At 51.2% G+C, this 22,572-nt stretch overlaps 1 protein-coding gene and 1 pseudogene across 1 annotated transcript in view; one reads left to right on the forward strand and one right to left on the reverse strand.

The window, feature by feature from the left end:
- The window catches only part of CFAP46 (cilia and flagella associated protein 46), a 102,704-nt gene that overhangs the window by 22,395 nt on the left and 57,737 nt on the right, over positions 1-22,572 (reverse strand). The window contains 16 exon segments of the mRNA XM_027597015.2: positions 50-229; positions 304-438; positions 1,935-2,123; positions 2,817-3,005; positions 8,072-8,207; positions 9,311-9,478; positions 10,499-10,605; positions 10,699-10,899; positions 13,096-13,242; positions 14,000-14,132; positions 14,508-14,606; positions 15,417-15,565; positions 20,967-21,032; positions 21,034-21,074; positions 21,077-21,116; positions 21,864-22,094. Of these exon segments, the coding sequence (XP_027452816.2) occupies positions 50-229; positions 304-438; positions 1,935-2,123; positions 2,817-3,005; positions 8,072-8,207; positions 9,311-9,478; positions 10,499-10,605; positions 10,699-10,899; positions 13,096-13,242; positions 14,000-14,132; positions 14,508-14,606; positions 15,417-15,565; positions 20,967-21,032; positions 21,034-21,074; positions 21,077-21,116; positions 21,864-22,094 (2,211 nt within the window).
- On the forward strand, positions 16,895-17,305 carry LOC113923844 (annotated as a pseudogene).

Consider the following 22,572-nt stretch of genomic DNA (forward strand, 5'->3'; position numbering starts at 1 on the left):
AAGGTGGCCAAGAAGGGCCTTGAGGAAGGGGCACAGAGCAGAGCCATACCTGAGACAGTGCCAGGAACTGGCAGGTGGCTGCCGGGTCCAGGGCGCCGGTGCACTCCACCATGTCCAGGCTGGCAGCGGCGGCAACGTCCAGGAGGCAGCTTCCCAGGGCAACCTGCATGCACTGCAGCAGCACCTCAGAGGCCTGAGCTAGGTACCGCTGGGCCAGCACCATCCTCCTCTGTGGGGGCGCAAGGCTCGGGCTCAGGTGGGGTCTGTGGGCAGGGCCTCATGGGGCAGGTGGTGTGACCGTACCTGCTGATCCGAGCCCTTCCTGCTGTGCTTCTTGGGGGTGGCCCTCAAGGCCCGCAGGTCTTCGTAGTGATCCTTGCCAGCCCTGTCCTCTGGGACGGTCTCCAGTTGCCCAAGGCTGTTCAGCTCAGTGATGGCCTACGGAGAAGGCACCTCCTGTCAACCAGCATCCACCCCACTGCCAAGCCCGGGTGTGCCTGTCACACTTGGGGCATCTCTGTGGGACCCCTCGGTGAGGCGTGCTGCAGGTAGCCGTCAGGCCTCTCACCGACTGGATGGACCTGTGGGGCCCTGGCCAGGAGCCCTGGTGGCTGGCAGGTGCAGCCTGTGTGGGGAAGCAGCTCTGGAGAAGCAAGCCCGAGTATCCCCAGTCTCAGAACAATCGAATTCTGTGCTTACTTTTCTTCAATCCTTCAAAATCACCTTCCCCAGGCATGGGCATCAGCCAGCACTGTGCAGCCAGGACTGAGTAAGTCAGGCGCCCACCTGCCCCCGGGGACCTGGGCCTGCCTGACTGCAGGACCAGCCTCACTGATGAGGTCCTCGGGGTTGTCAGGGGGACTCTGCTGGGGGGGGCAGGCAGCCGGTACAGAGGGAGCCCCTGGGTCTGTGGGGTCACGGCAGGGACCCGCAGGGGGAAGCCTGGCTGGAGAACGGGGCTGGGGAACAGGGGTGGGGCTGAGGGGCACACTTCTTGGAAGCCACCTGCGTGTGTTTCCCTGATGGCCCCTCTGAGAGGGAGCATGGTTAGTGCCATTCCATAGGCGAGGACCCCAGCCCCGAGGGGAGGGCTGCATCTCTGGTCGATGTCCACCCGACTCCGCACCTGTGCAGGTGCTCAGCACACACAGACTGAGCGAGGGGCCAAAACTCCATCATTGCACCCAAATGTGAGTCCAGTCCTAGGTCCTGGGACCACACAGATACTGGCACACATCAGGGCTGGCAATCACATGGGGGTACGGAGCCCAGCTGCTCGGGGCTGGGGTCTTCCCGTAAGAGCAGAGTCCATGGGGATGAGCCTGACTCTGCCCTTGAGCAGGTGCCTTCCAGATGGAAGAAGTGGCATCCACAGAGGCATTTAGGCCGGTGGCCTGCCGTTTCTATAGCAGCAACTATCACCAGCACTCTTGTCCAGGGCTGGGGGGCTCCCCCGGGGCCACCAGGCCTGCTGGGCAGCCTTGCTGGGGGCTCTAGAGAAGGGCAGGGCCCCAGACAGTGTGGGTGGTGGAAGGGAGTGAGGGGGCTTGGGGCTCCCTGCTGCACACGAGGCGGGGGGTTTCCTGCACCCAGCACTCAGGCAGACCCCAGACCCCCTGCAGGAGAGCTGCTGAGGTGCAGGCAGGATGCCCACACTGGGGGCTGGGGCATGCTGCACTTGGACCACCTATGTGCTCGCTTCCCCTTCCTCTCTAGAGTCTATCTCCAGAAGTCCGTTTTCCTCTCCCACCCACTGGCCACGCCGGACAGACTACGGCTTGCCTTTTTCTCCCTTTCTCAGGTCACACCACCATTCTCAACCCGGGACAATTCGAGGCCTGTTTCATATCCCTGTTCTTACTGAGATTAGGTGAGGTTTAAATAGCTGCTTTGGTTTTTACGCATGGGTGAGGGGCTTGCAGGTGAGCACATACCGAGAGGCCCTCCTCCCAGTAGCAGGTGGGGCGCTCGGGGTCTGCGTGCACCGCCAGCAGGCGGAGGGCCTTCCCCGCCAGGCCCAGGACCTGAGCACAGATCTCCACGCAGCCAGCACACAGCGAATGCAGGCTCCCCAGCTGCACCAACACAACGTGGGCCAGGGTCCGCCTCAGCATGAACCATTTCTACAGGAACACAAACCGCCTTGTGGTTACTTGCACCCCGCCCTGGAAAGTGCCAGAGGACGACCCTCTAACGCCCCCGATACCCCACCACCACCCCATCCTGCCCCTGAGCTCCCTGGTCTAACGCCCCCAGGAGTGGCGCTATTCAAGCTGAGAAATGCACCCTCTGGCCTTTGGGGAGGGTTTCCAGGGCTTAGGTGTTGGGAGGGTCACTAAAATCTGCTTATATAACCTTAATTTCAGACTCACTGACAAATAGATAAGCTCATATCAAGTTCAATTTTAGGCCTATCTTTGATGTATTTATGGTTACATCAAGGTAATTTGATTCATAGTACATGAAATCTAAGAATTTGTCCGAAATGGCAGGATGTTTCCTTCAGATCTTTTGCAAACTCAACTTTTTTTTTTAACAAAATGAATTCACCTCTGTAGAGCTCTTCAATATGCTGCCATAATTAGTCAAAGCAAACGCACACCCTGGGTAGGAGAGTGCAATGCCCCTGGAACGTCCCCCAGGAGACGGCCAAGGCCATCAGACCGGGGGCCCTGGGAGCCGCTGGGGCTGAGAACACACTCGCGGGCAGAGAGCTCGGCCCTGCGCCTTCTCCCGGTCAGTCTTGCTGTCCCAGCACACGGCAGCCCGCAGACGGGACCGAGAGCCATGGGCCCGCTTCGTCTCGGGGAGGTTACCAGGCCAATGGAGGTGTAGTCACTCAAGCTCTGCAGGTAGTCACCCAGCAGCTTGTCCATGGAGCCCTGCTCAAGCTGCTGGGCCTGGGCCTCCGCCCACATGAGCTGCAGCATGTCCAGAGACGCTTCGGCAAGGCTGAGCCGCAGGTGCGCCAGCTTCCTCATCAGAGGCGTGTTGATGTTCTGCAACTGGGCGTGCCAGACACACACACAGAGCGCCACAATTAAAACAATGCACGGGTCCCTCTCCCCCAAATCCTCATGCCCCTTTCTTTTCTTGTTTTTTTTTTTTTGAATGGATAAGCATTCCTTTTTATTTATTTGTTTTTTATTTTTATTAACATATAATGTATTATTTGTTTCAGAGGTGCAAGTTTGTGATTGATCAGTCTTATATAACACCCAGTGCTCATTCCATCACATACCCACCCTCATGCCCATCACTCACTCAGTTACCCCATCCCTCCCTGCCCCCTCCACTCCAGAAACCCTCAGTTTGTTTCCTGAGATTAGGAGTCTCTTATGGTTTGTCTTCCTCTTTGGTTTCGTCTTGTTTCATTTTCCCCCTCCTTTCCCCTATGATCCTCTGTCTTGTTTCTCAAATTCCTCATATCAGTGAGATCGTATGATCCTGTCTTTCTCTGACTGACTTATTTCACTTAGTGTAATACCCTCTAGTTCCATCCACGTCGTTGCAAATGGCAAGATCTCATTCCTTTTGATGGCTGCATAATATTCCATTGTGTATATATACCACATCTTCTTTATCCATTCATCTGTCAATGGACATCTTGGCTCTTTCCACAGTTTGGCTATTGTGGACATTGCTGCTATAAACATCGGGGTGCACGTGCCCCTTCGGATCCCTACATTTGTACCTTTGGGGTAAATTCACAGTAGTGCAATTGCTGGGTCATAGGGCAGCTCTATTTTCAACTGTTTGAGGAACCTCCATACTGTTTTCCAGAGTGGTTGCACCAGCTTGCATTCCCACCAACACTTTAGGAGGGTTCCCCTTTCTCTGCATCCTCACCGACATTTGTTGTTCCCTGTCTTGTTAATTTTACCCATTCTGACCGGTGCCTCATGCCCCTTTCTAACCGGGTCCTCCCTCCCAGGCAGCAAGGGGCCACACTCCGGCCCCACGAGCTGGTTTGCAAGTTCTAGAGTTTGTACCACTGTATTCATACAGCATGTGCTCTCTCTGGCTGATTCCACTCCCATATTTGCTTCCAACCCATCCACGTTGCTGCTTGCACTCACACCTTTCCACTGACAAGGAGGACCTGTCATGAAAGTGGGCCCAAGTGCAAGTATCCACTCACATTTGGGGCTACTGCAAATACAATGGCCGTGGACACGTGTGCGAGAGCTTCGGTGCGGATGTAGGCTTTCACCTTTCTCAGGTAAATTCCTAGGCATGGGATGCTGGTTCCTCTGGTGGCCCGTGTTTAACTGCCAAGCTGTGGCCCGTGCTACACCTCCACAGCAGTGACGAGTTTGGTCCCTCGTGTCCATGCTAACATTTCCTATGCTCAGTCTTTTAAATTGCAGCCATTTTAATAGGTGTGTGGTGGTTTCCCTGACTTACTGGTGAGTTCATCTTCCCCTCATGTAATTATTTACCATCCACATATTTTCTTTGGAAAAACATCTGCTCAACTCTTTGCCCACTTTTTATGGGGTTGTTTCTTATTATTAAGTTTTATGAGGGTTTTATATTCTGGATACAAGACCTCGTCAGTCATATGGTTTGCAAACATTTTCTCCCAGTTTGTGCCTTGTCTTTTCACCCCCTGAATACCGTCTTTTGAAGAGCAGGCTCCAAGTTGTCAGTTTATTATTCTCTCATGGATCATGCTTGTGTTGCCGTATGTAAGGAATCTTTACTGAACCCAAGGTCCCAAAGATGTTTTCCTCTAGAATCCTTATGGTTTCAGCTCTTACCTTCAGATCTATGGTCCTCTTGGGGTTGAATCTGATGTCTGCTGTGAGGTATGAACTGAAGTCTGTCTTTTGCATGTGGATTTCCAGTTGCTCCAGCACCACTGTTGTATGGAGTAGCCTTTCTTCACTGAATTGCCTTTGCTATTTTGTTGAAAAGCAATCTTCTGTCTGTGTATCTATTTCTGGATTCTCTGTTACGTTCCATTGATCTGCTTGTCTTACTTTTACACTAAAACCACACTGCTTTGATTCCTGTCACTTTATAATAAGTCTTAGAATCGGGTAGTGTTAGATCTCCAACTCAGTTTTGCTTTTTTAAAGTTGTGTTTGCTATGTTACATCATTTGCAATTCCAAATGAAATTTAAAATATTTTTTTTCAATTTTTATAAAAAGCCTGCAGCTTCTTGGTCAGGATTGCAGAAAATTTATTGAGATCTTAGTAATATCAAGTCTTCTGGTCCATGAACATTGTATATCTCTCCATCTATTTAGGTCTTCTTCAATTTCTCTCAGTGATGTTTTCTAGTTCTCAGGGGTGAGTTTTCACTCTTTTGTCAAACTTCATTTTTATGCGGTCCAATGGTTTTGTTTTTGAATTTTTAATATCTGATCAATTGTTGAGGGTATATAGAAATATAAAATTAATATTTCCATATTGTTGTGTCCTGAAGCGTTACTGCAATCACTTGTTAGTCCTAGTACATTTATTATCATTTTTGTAGATTGCATGAGATTCTTTCTTCTTTTTTTTTTTAAGAGAGAGCAAGCAGGTGGGGGAGGGGCAGTGGGAGAGGGAGAGAGAATCTTAAGTAGGCTCCTCACCCAGCGTGGGGCCCAACTCGGGGCTCGATCTCATGACCCTGAGATCAGGACCTGAGCTGAAATCGAGAGTCAGATGCTAAACCGACTGAGCCACCCAGGTGCCCCTGCTGAGATTTTCTATACAGATAATCCTGCCATCTGTAAACAAAGACAGTTTTACTTCTTCCTTTCTAGACTGGGCATTTTTTATTTCTTTCTCTTACCTATCGAATTGGCTACAACTCAAGTATAATTCTGAATGAAGGTGGGAAAAGCACTTTACTTTCCCCACTAAGTGTGACATGAGCCCTAGTGTTTTCATGGATGCAGTCTATCACCTGGAGGAGCTTTCCTTCTATTAATAGTTTGCTAAGAGTCTTTTTTTTTTTTTTCAGTCAGGAATGAGTGTTGGGTTTTGCCAACTGAGGTGATCATATGGTTTTTTAATTTTTTAAAAAATATGGTGAGCCAAATTGATTGATTTTTGAATGTTAAACAATCCCAGGATAACTCCAACTTGGCACTGATGTGTTATCCTCTTTACACATTATTGGATTTAATTTGCTAAAATTTTGTTTAGAACTTTCACATCTGTGTTCATGAATAGTAATGATCTGTAGTTTTTGTTTTGGTATCAGGGTCATACTAGCCTCACAGAGTGGGGATGTGTTCCTTCCTTCTCAATTTTCTAGAAGACTTTGTGTTGCATTGGTATTATGCTTTCCTTAAATGTTTGCTAGGATTCACCAGCAAAGCCACCTGGCTCTGATGTTTTCTTTGTGGAAAGACTTTTAACTACAAATTCCATTTCTTTAACAGACGGAGGGCTATTCAGGTGATCTGTTTTTTTTTAATGAGTTTTGGTTGTTTGTGTCTTTCAAGGAATTGTTCTGTATCATCATAAAGTTGTTCAGAATATTCCCTTATTATCCTTTTAATATGTATAGGATCAATGGTGATGTTACATCTCTTATTTCAGATATTGATCATTTATGTCCTCTCTTTTTTTTCCGGATCAGTCTGGACAGAAATGTATGAACTTATTTATCTCAAATAACAACTTGTGGTTTTGTTGATTTTATCTTTTATTTTTATATTTCCTATTTCACTGATTTCTGCTCTGATCTTCATTTTCCTTTCTTCTTATTTGGAGTTTGCTCTTCCTCTACTTTCTTACAGTGAAGGCTAATGTCATTAGTTTGGGATCTTTTTTCTTTTGTCATACGGTTATATAGTGCTACAAATTTTCCCCTAATCATTGCAATTAGAGACATCTTTAAAATTCTGACATGTGTTTTCTCCGCCTTCGGATCAGAAATACCTTCCCTTTTGACTTGTTCTCTGGCTCATCGTTAATGGATGCTATTTACTTTCCAAATATTTGGGTATTTCACCCATAGCTTTCTGGTATTTTTTTTTAAATTGAGGTAAAATTCATATGACATAAAATAACCATTTTAAAGTGTACAATTCAGTGGTACTTAGTGCATTCACAACCTTGTGCAGCATCATTCTTATCTACTTCCAAAATGTTTTTTCATTCCAAAAGAGAACCCCCTCCCCACTCAACAGCCATGTCTTATGCCCCTCCCCAGCCCCCTCCCCTACAACCACTCATCAGCTTTCTGTCTCTATGGACTTAACTATTCTATCTTTTATGTTGCTTTTTGATTTCTACTTTAATTGCATTGTGGTCTTAGTTTATATATATGTATACACATACACACACACACACACACACACACACACACACACACACACACACACAAACTGTGGTCAGTAGTAACTTTTAACACCCTTGTCTTTGCATTCTGATATCTGTGCCAGTTCTCGGTAGGTCTTGATGGATTTTTCTGCATGTTATGAGGTATATTTTTCCTGCTTTTTGTCATGGTAATTTTGCATGCCATTTTTGATTGGGATTTTGTCATGGTAATTTTGCACTGGTTGCCAGACATTGTGCGTCTTCTTTTTTTGGCAGATGGACACTTGTGGTCCTGCTTTTGCCTTTGCTCTGGGACGACCATCTGCAGACACTGTGGTCCTCTTCGGTCTTCTATGACTTTTCAGGCAGATCCAGGGCAGGGCTCATCCAGGGCAGATTATCCCTGACTGAGACAAGACCGTCCGTCTGCTCTGCACAGCGCTCTGGGGTCACGAGGTTGTCCAGTCTGGCTGGTGGGAGCAGGTGCCACTCCAAGCCTGAGTGGGAGCCTGACACCTTCCTGACCCCCTCGGACCCCCTGCTTCTGCAGTGAGTGTGGACAGGGGCGGGGCCGCCTCAGTTCAGGGACGACAGTGCTCATGTGGGCATCTAATGTGTGTCTGTTTCACATTTTTGTCCACTTTTTGGTTACTTTGGAAGGGAGGGCAAATCTCATTGCTGTTAGTGCACCTCAGCCAAACTGGAAGCGGGCAGCCTGTATAGGGCAAGTGCAGGGTGTATCTGTGTGTGCCGAGGGGGGTGCTCTGGGCTGCAGGGAGGGACCCAGGACACACACTCACCTCCTGCAAGGACAGTAAGCCCTGCACACTGAGGAACAACTCCTCCGCCTCAGCCACAGCTCTTTGGACCAAGTCGTATGCCTCCAAGTGATACGCGGTTTTTCGCTCTTCATTTTTCTCATTTTGGGCACATAATCTTTAGAAGATGGAAGAGTGGAACTTAGAACAAAAATTTCAAGCATTATACCATCACTATTAACAAAATGCATGGTATACAATTTTTAAATAATTATATTGTATTTTTATTAGTACTTCAAATTTTATGATTAGATGTTCTGTATGTCACTGTCTCTTAGCACAAAATAAGTATGCATTCTATACTATTTTTGTAAAATTAAATCTATGCCTAACAGATCCAGTGAACCAGCACCACGATATTAGTTGTGCTGATTTAACCGCCTTGTTTTCCTATTTGTGGTTTCTGTATTTTTTAAAGTTCTACAATGACCATATATCGATTCTGTAATAGTAGGATCAAAGTTACATTCCACAAGTGTCCAGGTGGTTTTTCCCTCATCAAGGCTGTTTTTAATACCTTCTAAACAACATTTGCTTGTCGTGCTTCGAAATGCCTGCATGTACCCCAAGCACGGGGCGGCCCAGGGCTGGATGGATGGAGGGGAGGTGGGAGAGGGAGGCCGTTTAGTGAGGCCTGGCCTCGTTCCTCTGCCTCTGGGCCAGTGTCTGCCCCCGATGACAGTGGGGACTTTGAGAGGTTGCATGAGGGAGGCTGACAGAGGCCTGCTGGAGGGCAGCTCCCAGGCTGCCTCCTCAGGCCAGTGCTGGTGTGAGCAGGTGCAGGGGCACACGGGGTTGACGTGTGTATGGCTGTGAGTGAGCACCTGTGAGTGGTCACGGGTAATGTGCACATGTGGGTGTGACCTGTGTCTGCACAAGTGTGACCAACATGTGAATGCTATGGGTGTGTGGGGGGCTGGGAGGCGTATGTCCATGTGTCTGCAGAGATGCAACAGGTGGGACACTGAGGGGGCTGGATGAGAGCGCGGTCACCCCCTGTGCTGCTGTCCTGGAGGGAGGTGCAGGTGGCCACAGGGCCAGGAGGAGGTTCTGCTGGAGGACAATGGGACCCAGGGGGGGCTTGGCCCAGGAGGAGAGCTGGGCATGGGGTCAGGACAAGGGGCAGGGGAGCAGGGGCACAGGGATGGTCCCTGACTGTGCTCAGAGCTCCAGCCCCTCAGCCCCCCTCAGGAGGCCCCCCTCCCCAGCAGGGCTGCTCACCTCTTTATCTTTGCGCGCTCTAGTTTTATGTCCACACAATTCTCTCTGTAGCCCCAGGTGGTCAACTTTTTCTCAATCTCCATCAAGTGATCATCCAGTTCGGTCAGCAGAAACAAGCGTTCACAGTCAAGTAGTCCCTGAACGGCCCGGATGCAGAGGCTCACACATCTGTGAGGGGCGTGGACCGTCCCATGTGTTGACTGCAGCCCGGGCAGTGTCACCCTGATGCTGAGCACCCTTCCCGCAGACCAGAAACCACACAAGCCACGTGCTTCCATCACAAGACAGTCAAGCTGGAAAGTAGCATTTCCCCCCAAAGCACCGCCCTCCTGTGACTCAGGAGCAGGAACCCACACAGAATCCCACTTCCGACGTGTGGGTGCTGCCGGCTAGAGTCCCGGGAGCCCTGAATAGGAGCGGGAACCCATGCAGGTGGACAGCCATGAACAGCCCCTCTCAGATACAGGACCCAGAACGGAACAAACAGAAGGCGCAAAACCAAGAGGACAAGCCTCGGCGGCTTCTTTGTTCAGGTCAATGAAATGGTGACGCGCAGCCCTGATTTAGGAGACGAGCGGGGCACGGGCGCAACCTGTGACAAAGACTCTGTGACGTTACAGGACAAGATCCAGAAACACATCCCAACACGACCCAAATCCCAGAGGAAACAATTTTCCAGAAGAATACAAATTCCCAGAAAGACAGCTCAAAAAGAAGCCAAAAATCTGAACGACCAAGCACAGAAGGCCAGTGCCACTCTTCAAAGCTCTGTGCCCAGACAGGCGACAGGCGAAGGCTTGGGAAGCAGCCGGCGCAGAGGTGAGGACAGAGCCCGACAGACCCCAGGGAGGCATCTGCTCACGGCACCGAGTTCTACACTGTCACGGGGGACGAAGAAGACCCGGCAGCCAGATCCCCGCCGGGGCTCTGCCTGCCCCTCACCTCACAGGTACCCCTGAGAATTTAAGAACCAAACAAGCCACCTGCATCCCTGCTCCAAGAAAAAGGCACATTGGAAAGGAAGAGACACTGCCCCCAGGAGCAGGAAGGCCGAAGGTCAGGCTCTGGCGACCTCCCTGGGCCTCCTCCCCCAGGGGCCATGGGCCGCACACAGGTTTGGAAAACCCCATAAAGAATAAAGTCAACCCTGGCTTTCACATGAATTAAGTTTTTCTTACAAAGGACTACCTGGCTTCTAGGTCTGTGACCATAAATTCCAAGATGGGCACTCGGTTAGGTCTTTCCTTCTGCAGGACCCTGAAGGTATCTATGAGTCTTTGAAACAACTGGAGGGCCTGAGGAGGACAGGGCGTTGACATCTGCATGTGGCTCCCGGCCACGGGGACCCGGCCACATGCCCCCCTCCGAGGGCGCCAGGGGGCCCCTACCACCACTTCGCTGCCATCGCTTCCCAGGGCCAGGAGCGTGTCTGCCAGAGTCAGGGTGGAGCTGTACCAGAACTCCTCGCCGCCCCCCCGGCGCTGCGCCTGCTCCACCATCTTCTTCGCTGGTCCGTAGTTCTTCTCCTTGTTGGCCAGTTGTGCTAGAAGGTGCAGGCATCTTGCTTCCGCACAAGGGTCGTCAAGCTCCTGAAACATGTATATGTGCAGAGAGAGGATGGGGTGGCGGGAGAGAGACAGCGTGAGAGCAGCTCGGGGCTCCAGGCCTTCCGACACAGTGTCCACTGGGCTGGCCCTCACCTCTGAAGGGCGCCCCATATTTGCCCTCAGGGCATGGGGCTGGGTAGGCTTCCAGCCTGTGCATGTGCGAAAACCCGCTTCCAGGGTTCCCGACCCCTCCCCTTAGCGGCAGAGTCCGCAATGCCCTCCCGGGAGCCACCGTCCAGACGCTGGCTGAGGGCAGCGGGGCAGGTGGGTGGTGAACGGACTTTTGCACCCTAGCCAGCCAGGGCCATCTCATCGCCCAACCATCGCACACGGTTTCAGGTGGCCTGGGCGTGGGGTGGGGGTGTTGTCGGCCTCTGAACCACACCCAGGCAGGAGGACGTGGGCTGCTCAGGCAGGAAGAGCAGGAGTCCAAGACAGCTGGCTCCAGACAGAGGCGCAAGCATGCAGCCCGAAGGGACTGAGGAGGGGGCCTGGTGGGCCTGGGGCCTGTGGTCCAACAGCCAAGGCCCCAGAAGGCAAATACAGGCTGGAGGCGAGGAGGAGGTAGACACAGGCGGGGCACATACTGGCCAGCAGGGGGCGTGGGGGAGCCACAGTGAAGACGCGGACTGGGGGCTGCGGTGGACGGAAGCAGGGGCTGGGGCCTGCAGACGCCCCAGGGAGACGTCACCAGGCTCTGACCACCATGGCCCCACAGAAGCATGGCCATGGTGTGGGTGGTTGAGGGCAGCGGATGGCCCCCATGGAGGGAAAGGCCCGTGGGCAGAGCACCATCCATGCATGTGGAACACATGAGAGAAGGCTCGTGGGGGTGCAGTGTGGTGTCTGGAGGAGGCAAAGGTACCCCAGCCACCCTCTGGGGATGGACACTCCCCAGGAGCTCTCTGACACCTGGCTCCTCGGCCCACTGGTCTCAGAAGAGGCCGTTGCCAGCAGCGTGCAGCTCTCAGTGCCACCCCGGGTGCTTCCCCTCCTGCCCCCGGCCTCACCCCCTTTGCAGTCCTGCCTGCACACAGCTATCTGTGTTGGCCTGAGCACCCTGCCCACTGCCTGAATCTCCCACGGCCTTGAATTTTTGTGCTTTTATTAGGGACTTCTCTCTCTCTGGAGTCTTTCAAAACCAGGGACAGCCAGTCTGGTCCTTTAGCTTTGCCTTGCTCGCCCCCCGTGCATGCAGTTCTCCGAGCTGGATGCAGATAGAACCGCCTGTCTGCAGGTGCCGGAAGGCCACCATCTCTACGGGGAGGGATGCACACATAGGCATCCATCCTCACCGATGACAGAGCCCAGGAGAAAAGCAACAGCCTGGCTCGGGAGGAGACAGCTGGGGCTTTGGAGCCTCCAGGTGCTGGCACTAGAAGGGCCAGTCACGGGGGCACCAGGAGGTCCCAAAGATCTGTGCTCAAGGGCAGAGCAGGTTCAAGAAGCTGAGCAGATAGGAGTAGCAGGGGGGCTAAGGAGCTGAGCTAAGATCTGAACAGCCAGACTGGAATGCAAGCCTTTCTGAGGGGGCTCAGAAAACCCCAGGCTTAGGGCGCCTGGGTGGCTCAGTGGGTTAAGCGACTGCCTTCGGCTCAGGTCATGATCCTGGAGTCCCGGGATCGAGTCCCACATCGGGCTCCCTGCTCAGCAGGGAGTCTGCTTCTCCCTCTGACCCTCTTCCCTCTCGTGCTCTCTATCTCTCATTCTCTCTCTCTCTCAAATAAATAAATAAAATCTTTAAAAAAAAAAAAAGAAAGAAAACCCCAGGCTTCCAGTGAGGCCCCCAAGAGAGCACAGATACCTGCAGGGCCTACACCTGAGGAGTAAGGACGAAACTCATGGGCCAGGGGCCAAGCCCCAGGCCCTCCAGGCTCTCAGCCTCTGTATGCAACATCAGGATACACAGCGCCGGGAACACTGCCATCCGTGGAATCAGACCCGTGGCAACCATAGGAAGCAGGGACTTTAGCAAACTCTCCAAAAGAGTGAACAAAAACCAGAGAAACAGGCGAAGGGCAGAGACTTAGATCCAAGTCCAGGATGGACGTTCCAGAATGGCGAGCAGCAAGCCAGCTTCCAAGCAGATAGCCCGAGTCCCAGAGAGCCGCCGTGGTGCGCAGGTGGGCAGGCTGATTCTGGCGGTGCAGGCGCCCCCTGAGCCCGGCAGCCCCTCACCTGGAAGGCCAAGTAGGCCTCCGACAGCAGCAGCCTCGCAGGCTGGTACAGGTCCATCTCCAGCAGCACTTCTGCTTTGAGGGTCCACAGCTGGGGGAAGGATGTCCCTTCCAAGCCCCTCCCGGTCTCTCCGTTTATCTTCAGGAGCTGGAAGGCAGGGCAGGTAGGTCTGCGCCCATGGCCGGCAGGAAGCTGCCCACCGTCCGTGGTTTCCCACCAGGCTGGGCCCCCTGCCTCGGCAGCGTGCGGTCTCCTGGGACAGCCATCTCTTCTCACCCACCAGCTCAACCCCAGGGGCATCAGAGCTGGTCCTGTGCTGCCCCTGCTTCCGCCCGTGCCCCGTGCTCTGTGACCCCACTCTCCAGTACCAGGCGGCACCTGGACCGGCATGGGAGGTGTCACTGAGCCTCTGAATTCGGCAAGACACGTGGGGGCCTGGCATGTTCCTACCACGTCTCCCAAATGGTTGACGTTGGGGGCTCACTAATGGAGTCCCAAGGGGTGGTATGCCCATGGTGACAGGTGTTCAGAGCGTGGTGGCTGGGATGGTTACTTTCCTTGATGGGCGAGCCCACACAAAGTGAGCCCACTGTGTGGAAGGGAGAGCCGGTTAGTGGTCAGACTTCCTGGCCACTCTGTAGCTGCCAGGCCTCGACCACCCCGCCTGTCTTCTCTGAATCCTGCCCAGTGCCTCTGGCGGGCACGCTCTGAGGTGATCTGTAGCTCCAACTTCCCCAGAGACATCCAGGGCACACCCGACCAGTCCCCGGGTGTCCCAGGGAACCCGGCATGAGGGTCTGGACACAGCACACGGTGAAGACCCGTCCCGGCTAGCAGCCCGAGGTTGGCCTCGGTGCTGCCCCGCTGGGCTAGGAACAAGGTGTTGCCCGCAGAGTGAGGGTACCTTGTCCTTGGCCACGAGGGGCTTCATTTCTGCTGGGTCCACTGCAGTTACGGGTTCAGCCAGAGTTGGCACACTGTCTTCCAAGAGTGGTTCCTTATTCTTCTCCTTTCTCAAGGCAATTTCTTTTCTGCAGCTAATGTAAGTAACACAGGTGATATGCCAAAGAAGAAATACAGTGGCCAAGACATACCTGAAGATGTTCAGTGTCATTAGTAATCAAGGAATGCAAATTAAAATAGCTATAAGCAGCCACGGATCACTCACCTGTTTACAAAGATAACACAGAATTCCCATGACTGCCCCCAGGCACTGCCCCCCACCTCCGGCACAGCGCCCCCAGGCTGAGCGCCCTCCCACCCCCCACTGTCTGGCTGTGACGCAGGATGGGGCCTGGGGTTGGAGGGGACACAGCCGGGAGCAGTACCGCGTTGGCCAAATCCTTCCTTGGTTACAGGTGAGCTGGTGTCCCGCCCACGGTGGGTAGAATAGCAGTGGGGAAGGGCCACACCTTGCCTGCTCCAGCTCATAGATGTATGTCTGGCCCGGCCACCTCTTCATGGTAGGCAGCTGTTTCTCGCAATTCAAATCCGAACAAGCAAGGGCAAGTCTAGGGGAAGGGGTGATAGGGAGAAAGAACACGGTCACACGGGACCTGGTAGATCAGAGTCAGGCTGCACTGGGCTCAGTTAGCCTCATAACAATCGGTAAAGAAAAAAGGAATGTATCATTTAGTGATGTCTTCAATAATTTTTAGACCTAAGCAAAATGACACAGGTGCCTCTACCAAACTTCAGGTAGAAAGAATTTTAATACTCACTGACACATCTTACTCCATACATACCGTCGCAGGGCGACCTTCAGAGGGAAAAATAAGGCACCGTGCGTGGGGCTGTGGCCACAGTGACAAGTGCAAAGCAGAGAAGCCCTGCTTTGATTCTGATGTGAAACGGTTTTGTTTTGAGAGGATTTCAAGCTTACATAAAAGCGGCACAAACACTACAAAGAATTACTGTGCAACCCTCGCCCAGATCGCTTCGGCACAAGCGCTTCACCGTATCGGCTTTATCGTTTTGCCTCCGCACCCCCGCCACCCCCCTATGTTTTTTTTCTGGATGATTTGAGAGTAGGCCACAGACACAGTGGCCCTTCATTCTAATACTTCAGTGTATATTTCCTCAGAACAATGATCTTCTCTTAAAGGCCAGGTCAAAATTTTAAAATAAAATTACTATTTTTATGTTGAGTATATGGATTTATTTGGTTTTACAAATCACAGGGACTATTATTTATAGAAATAGTCAACCATAGAATCAATATTTGGAAACGCTGTTTGTTTTTATATTACTCTGGGGAAATTTTTCCCTTTAGCCACCTGAATGTTCCCCAGTTTCCCTGAACATAAAACAGTCATACTGACCGCAGGTGGTAGAGATCTTTGAGGCTCTTGCTTTCTACCACAGACGCCGCGATTACTACACCCAACTGCAGGACTGGGATGGTGAGCTCGTAAAGGGACATCTTCTGCAGGGCTCTGACCAAATGGTCCAGATAATATAAGGTGTATGTCTACATAAATACACAACAAACATGTAAGGTCAAAGACGGGAGGAAGGGTAGGCCACTAGCTTATAGGGTCTTTCTTTAAAACCCTCTATCCTTCTCCATGACAAGCACAGCTCCTGGCACACAGCAGGTGCTCAACAGTGTTTGTTGAATGAATGAATGAATGAATGATGTGCTCTCCTCTTCTCTCCCTCATTCATAGCTTTCATCTTGTCGTCTGCGATCATCCAAAATCTTCAACGCCCAAGTGCAGTTAAAAGTCCTCACAAGAAACAATCTATTTACATATTTACTCAAATTAATGTTTTTGTTAGATTTCTTCTACTAAAAAACTGCTGATCCATTAAAAACAGAATTTTTTATGAACACATATAACTGCCTTAAAATTTAATACAGGTAGAGAAGAACAATACTTACAACAACAGACTGGGTTTGATGAAATAATTATTCTGCAATGAAGAATTAGAAAAGTTGGATGAAGTATTTTAAAAATGTGCCAAAAGCTCTGAAGACTGGGTAATTGATGCTGGGAGAAGTTACTGGGCTGAGTGCCAGAAGACAATGGGTATCTAGAGAAATGAGCCTGCCATATTGGGGTCCCTTTTTCCTGGGGGTTTCTGTGGATTCAAGAGGCAGCTGAGAGGTTGGATGGTACTTCTGGTTTTTGTTTGTTTGGGTTGTTTTGGGTTTTTTTTTGTAAGGTGGAGACAACAAACTGGCCTTGAGGGCCCACTGAAAGCTTCATGCCCAGGCTGGGTGCCTAAAGGTCTGCACCTTAGGATGAAGGGTGATCTACAAGTAAAGCAGCTGTCTCAGGGACTTCCTCAAAAGCCAGTGGCTTCGGGTGGCCTGGAGAACATGTGGTTCTTTGAGAGACTAATAATTGGTAACTCCTGATGAGGCTGGTCAGGAAAGGGGTGGGAACACACAAATCCTACAAACCCTGCGGACACTAAAAGATAATAAAAGCACATTAAGAACATTATATTACAAACTTGAAATTTTATATTAAGTGGAAATATCCTAGAAAAACACAATCCACCAAATTACAAGAAGAAACAGAAAATCTGAAGAGCTCCAGAACTACAAAGTAAACTGAATCATAACTTATGACCTTCCCATATTGAAGAAAAGGCCCAGAAGTTTCCACCAGGGAACTCTCCCAAATTTAAGGAAGAAATAACAATCTTATACAAGTCTCCCCAAGAATAGTAAAAAAAAAAAAAAAAAAAAGATGGGGGGGGGCCTTCCATGGTGACAAGAGGAGTGTCCTGGCTGGCGCTGCCCTCATGCCTCCCAGGCCAGCAAAGATTATCTCAAGTCACAGGGAAAATGGTAGAAAATTCACTGTCACCATTGCCAGAAAGAGCGATTTATGGTTTTATTCCTTTCTTAAGCTCCCAAGTTGGCTTCATACTATATCTTGCTATATCTTGTGTGAAATCTTATTCCTGAATCTTGACTAAACTCCTTAGGCTTAACCTATTGGCCTCAAAAATATTGGGCAGTTGCACGGCCATCTACCTCCTCATTACTATAGTAACTGGTTATGTACTTTTATGTGGAATGAACGTGATGAGTACCTTTCCGCTCAACTCCATTCACACGATCCCAGATAACTATGCTAAGATCCACAGCAGAGGAAATACACCAAGAAGAGGCCATCCCAGCATTAAGACGTATTCCCATTAGTGAAGTATATCAAATGTCCTTTTTTGCAAAGAACTTTACACCAAAAACTAAATTGTATGTGGGCTAATACCAAGCATTTATTGTAAGTTTTGATATAGTAATTTTGACCATAATTACTTTTATTATCTATTAATAGCCTGATATTGAAATGTAAAAAAATTGAACTTCTCTTAGATTATGTTCCATTAATATTAAAATGTTCTCAAATATCAGTTATTAATGAACAGAATAAGTAAAATACCACTTCATCATATACCAGACTTTAAAAAAAATAAGTATCAGTCAAAGCATGAAGTCCCTCCAAAAAAAGGGATGGGGGAGAGAACACTTCCTAACTAAAAGGCCAGTGTGAGATTGTGACCCAGAAGGTCATGGATCCTTGGACTTTGTTTTTGTTGCTGGCACTGAGCTCCTAAAACCCTTGCAATCTCGTGGCTCATGAGCCCCTTCTGAGTACAGCTGAGTTTACGCCCGGGAGGTGACTCTGGGCAGCCCCTGTCCAGCTCAGGCTGGGGGTTGCATGCCGGGGAACCAACCCTGTGACCAGAGGGCGGGAGCTTTGGTCCCTCCCCCCGATGCCGGGCTCGGAGAGAGGCTGGAGACGGGATAAATCGACGGCCAACCATTTCTTCACTCACGCCTGCATAACAGAACCTCCCTACAATTCCTAAGTGGAGCGGTGTGGAGAGTTTCCGGGTGGTGAACACGTCCACACGGGGGTGGCGCATCGAGTGCCACGCACCTTCGGAGCTCCTGTGCTTGGCACCCGCCCAGACCTCGCCCCGTGGACCTCTTCAGCTGGCTGTTCACTTTGCATCCTTTCTAATAACCCGGTAATCTAGAAAGTAAAGTGTTTCCCTGAGTTGTGAGCCGTCCTAGCAAATCATCAACCCCGAGGAGGGGGTCACGGGAACCTCCAATTCGTAGCCACGTCAGACAGCGGTGCGGACAGCAGTGTTGATGTGGGGGCCGTCCTGAGGGACTGAGCTCTGAGCCTGAGGAGCCCGTGCCCACCAACCCTGGGAGGTCCGTGCCGGGACCGGGCTAATTCACAGGATGCCCGGCTGGTGCGCACAGACAACAGGAGGGCTGGATGTTGGTGTGGAAAAGCCGCACGTCTGGCGCCGGCTGGGAGCAGGAAATGGTTCAGAGTCTGAGTAACTTTTTACCAAATCCTGACGGTGCTATATGAACAGGAATGAACATGGAAGCAAACACCCCAAAGTGTCAAACACGATTATACATGAGATGAATAATACGTTTCAGCCACATTGATCTTATGATAATTATCAGCAAAAGATCAATGTAATAAATTAAAAGAATAAAGGAGAAAAAACATTATCCCTTGAACAGATGGAGAAAAATACTTGGTAAAAGTCTATAGCCATTCATGATTACGACTCTTAGCAAAGAGAAATAAGAAACTTCCCTAGTCAATAAAGAATATCTATAAAACTACAACAAACACCAATTATACTTCCAAGTAGTGTTGGGGCCCCTCCTGTTGAAGCAGGAAATGAGATAAGGCTGTGTGCTGTCACGGTGTTTCTTCAACACCTGCTGAGGCCTGAGCCAGTAGAGCCAAGTAAGGGAATGAAAAGTGCAAGGAATAGAAATTAGGAAGTAAGCAGCTGGCTGTAGATGGAATGATTATACGCACACGAGATCCAGAAGAATTTACAGATAAATCACCAAATTATTAAAAGGTTAACAGAGGGGGCGCCTGGGTGGCTCAGTCATTAGGCATCTGCCTTCAGCTCAGGTCATGATCCCAGGGTCCTGGGATCAAGCCCCACATCGGGCTCCCTGCTCCGCGGGAAGCCTGCTTCTCCCTCTCCCACTCCCCCTGCTTGGGTTCCTTCTCTCTCTGTGTCTCTCTCTGTCAAATAAATAAATAAAATCTTAAAAAAAAAGGTTAACAGAATTATATTTCTATATTTCATGTGGAGTTCAAGCATGACACAAAAAGGCATATTTACAATAGCATCAAAAATATCAAATACATGGAAATACACCTAACACGTGCTTAAGCTCCACACAGAAAACTCGATCCTCTGTGAAGAATCGAGGGCAGGTCTAAACCAGTGGGGAGGCAGACTGTGTTTACGGACGGGAAGGCTGTGGAGAGGGTTATCTCTCCCCGAGTCCGCGGGAGACTCAAAGACTCTGAGCAATCACAGTCTGCACCCCCCAGAGTGTTAAGGGGAATCTGACACGTGGATTCTAAAGTACATGTGGAAATTTGAGGAGAATGGAAAGAATGTCCGAGACCTTCTCGAAGAACAAGGTGAGGGCATGTGAAGTTCAGTAATCATGACCATGAGGTGTGGGCACACGTGTGTGGACACTGGATTCAGGACAAACGTGGCTCTGCAGAGAAGATGGGCAATTTTTTTCCCATAAATGGGGTTGGAACATTCAGATACCCAGATTTAAAAGCCTGAGGCTGACCTTGCCCTACACCACACCCACCAATCTCAGTTGGATGGTCCATGTGAATCTGGCACATAAAACCATAAAGCTTTGGGGAAAATATTCTAAGAGAATATCTTCATGACCTTTGGAAAGGGAAACGGCCTTTTTAAGCAGGACACACAAAGTATAGTGACAAAGGAACAGATCACTAATTTTTATCACATTAACACTAGGAACCTCTAGTCAATGAGAAGACCGCAGGAGAGCCAGGCCGAGAGTGCAAGGTGATCGGCCCCTTCGTAAATTTTCGAAGTGTTGTTCCCAGACTAGATCAAGAATTCCTTCAAATCGACAAGAAAGAGCCAGAAACCTTACTAAAATGTGGGCAACAGACTAGAAAGGCCGCAGAGAGGATGTCCGAGTGGCCAGAGGACACAGGAAGGTGCCACCATGCTTCCTCTGAACGGCCAAAGTAGGAAGGGGAGCCATACGAGGCCGGCACAGTCGACCAAACACATGCTCCAAGATGCACGGATTCCATCACGAGCGCTCACAGCAGCTTCGCGAGTGAAGCCACGAGCTGGAGACAACCCGAATGTCATCCAGTGTTGAACAGGCAAATGGACCGTGGTCCTAGTCAGGGACCGTGGGACCGCTCCACAGCCAGGAGAGCCAACAGGTGATGGAGACACAGACGACCGTGGACAAATCCCACAAATACTAAGTGAACGAACCCAAACGCGAAAGATTTATAGGGAGTATTTCCACATTTTTAAGCACAAAAGACAGGCAGAAGGCAGTGGGCACTGAAGGTCCCCAAAGTCGTCGGGTCTAATCCCTGGAACCTCACAAGCAAATGGGCTTCCTTGCCAGTGTGGTTAGTGTGGAAATCCAGAGAGGGAGAGATTTCTGTGGGTTACTCGGGAGGTCGCAGCCACAGACACTGCCCCACAGCGGCGTTTCTGTGTTCAGGCGTGTTTCCTGGCGCGGGGAAGAAGTGGGGCGGGCTGCATGACGACAGGGAGCATGTGCTTCCCACTGACCACCGGCGGTTCATCTGGGGAGTGTGGCGGCCTGGACGGGGGAGGCCCGGGGCTGACCGTGCTCTGCGCCTCAGCCCGGGCAGCACACACAGGTGTCTCCTTCTCAACGAGTCACTAAGCCCCCTGTTCAGGTCGCCCGCTTTCTGGATACACTTCACGGCAGAAAGGCTACCACGGGGCAGGGACACGGGGTTCGGAACGCAGGTTGGCTGGCACCCTACCAAAGCCCACACCACTGCTTGAAGTCGCCTTACCGGCTTCTGGATGCTTGATGGGTTAATGGTAAAGTCGCTTTTATCTTGTTTGAACACCGACATCACCTTCTTCAGGGCAGGAGTAGGAAGCCCATTCTTCTATGCTTGTGGTAAGTCTTCAAGCTGTTTGCCAGGAACTGTGGTTTGATGCTGTAAAGCAGGTACGCAGGATTTCTTTTAGAATCAGCACCGCTTGAGCAGACGGGGGTGAGCCCTGAGAAGGCAGCGCCTTCGGGGACCCAGGGCTGCCTGGATCTGGGCCCCCACCCCGCCACCTCTGCCCCGATGGTGCCCTGCATGTGGGCCCTGGGGGGGCCGCCCTCCCCCGTGACCCACACCAGAGCCACGTTCGATTTCACAGCCAAAACACCCCTCTGACATCACTTGCAAGAGCACAAAGCTCTCTGCCACGTGCAAACCAGAGTCTCCCTGGGGTGCCCGGCTTCGCGGTACCCTTGCACCTGCACATCCCGCGTGCGGTCAGTGCTGTGTGGACACGCGCACAGAGGACATAGTGCTGGAGCCCGGTGGGAGTGCCCCGCTCTGGACGGCCACGCACACAGGACTGTCCAGCGGCTGCAGCCGGCACGGCCGCGTGGGTGCGCGTGCGGGCTGCAGGCTCCTCAGGATGTGGGGGCTCCTTTCCCCCGCTCCAGAGAGCTGCCCTCCTTCCCGCACACCCACGGCCAGAGAGGAGACCCATGTCCTGGGTCACCCTCTAACAGCCTGGGGTTGTCCTCCACTTTACAAAAGAGGACACTGAGGCATAAAGAGGTCCAGCAGGCCCCACAGCCTGGGTGTGGGTCCAGGCCCAGCCACGTGGCCCCAGTCTGTGGCCCTGGCCCTCCACTGTCGGGGGCCCAGACACAGCCCCATATTCGAAGGTGTGCACAGTACCTGCTTGAGGCCTTTGCCCTTTTCTCTGTCCTTCCCCGTGTCCTTCCCCGTGTCCTTCCACGTGTCCTTCCCCGTGTCCTTCCCCGTGTCCTTCCACGTGTCCTTCCCCGTGTCCTTCCACGCGTCCTTCCCTTTCTCCTTCTCTTTTTTAGGCAACAACAAGTGTGAACTAGCTGTTGCTGCTAGAATTTTACTTTCTGAAATTGCTTTTCCTGCTGTTAATAAAGATACCTGTGAAAAATGAAATCCAGATTTGCAACATTAAGAACAGCCGTGCACACGCTCCCACACCTGCTCAAATCTGAGGGGCGGCTAGTGGTCCTGAGGCTCTGAGTGGCAACCCCATGTCCACTCGGGCCCCAGGGCCACACCAGTGAGCCCGCCCCATTCACAGGTGACTGCAGCACCCCTCAGTGGGTGGGACACTCAGCCCTCAGGACGCCGGACCAGCGGCGACACGGAGCTGACCTCCGAGGAGGGCCTGTCAGCTCCATGAAGTGAGCTCATGTCTCTAACTGAGAACACGTAGAACCTTTAGCTGTTCTCCTAAGAGAAGTGTGAAAGAATCCTTGTTTTGTGGGCGATGGGAGAGTGGGCTGCGGCATCTTGAAGACCAAGGATGCCTTCCCAATCCCTCCCATTCTTCCCACTGCCAAGAGGTGACAGCCCCACTGTCCCCCGGTACATTGCTGGGAGGGTTGGGGCGCTG

This window comes from Zalophus californianus, chromosome 15 (genome assembly GCF_009762305.2).
Source record: "Zalophus californianus isolate mZalCal1 chromosome 15, mZalCal1.pri.v2, whole genome shotgun sequence".
Lineage (NCBI taxonomy): Eukaryota > Metazoa > Chordata > Mammalia > Carnivora > Otariidae > Zalophus > Zalophus californianus.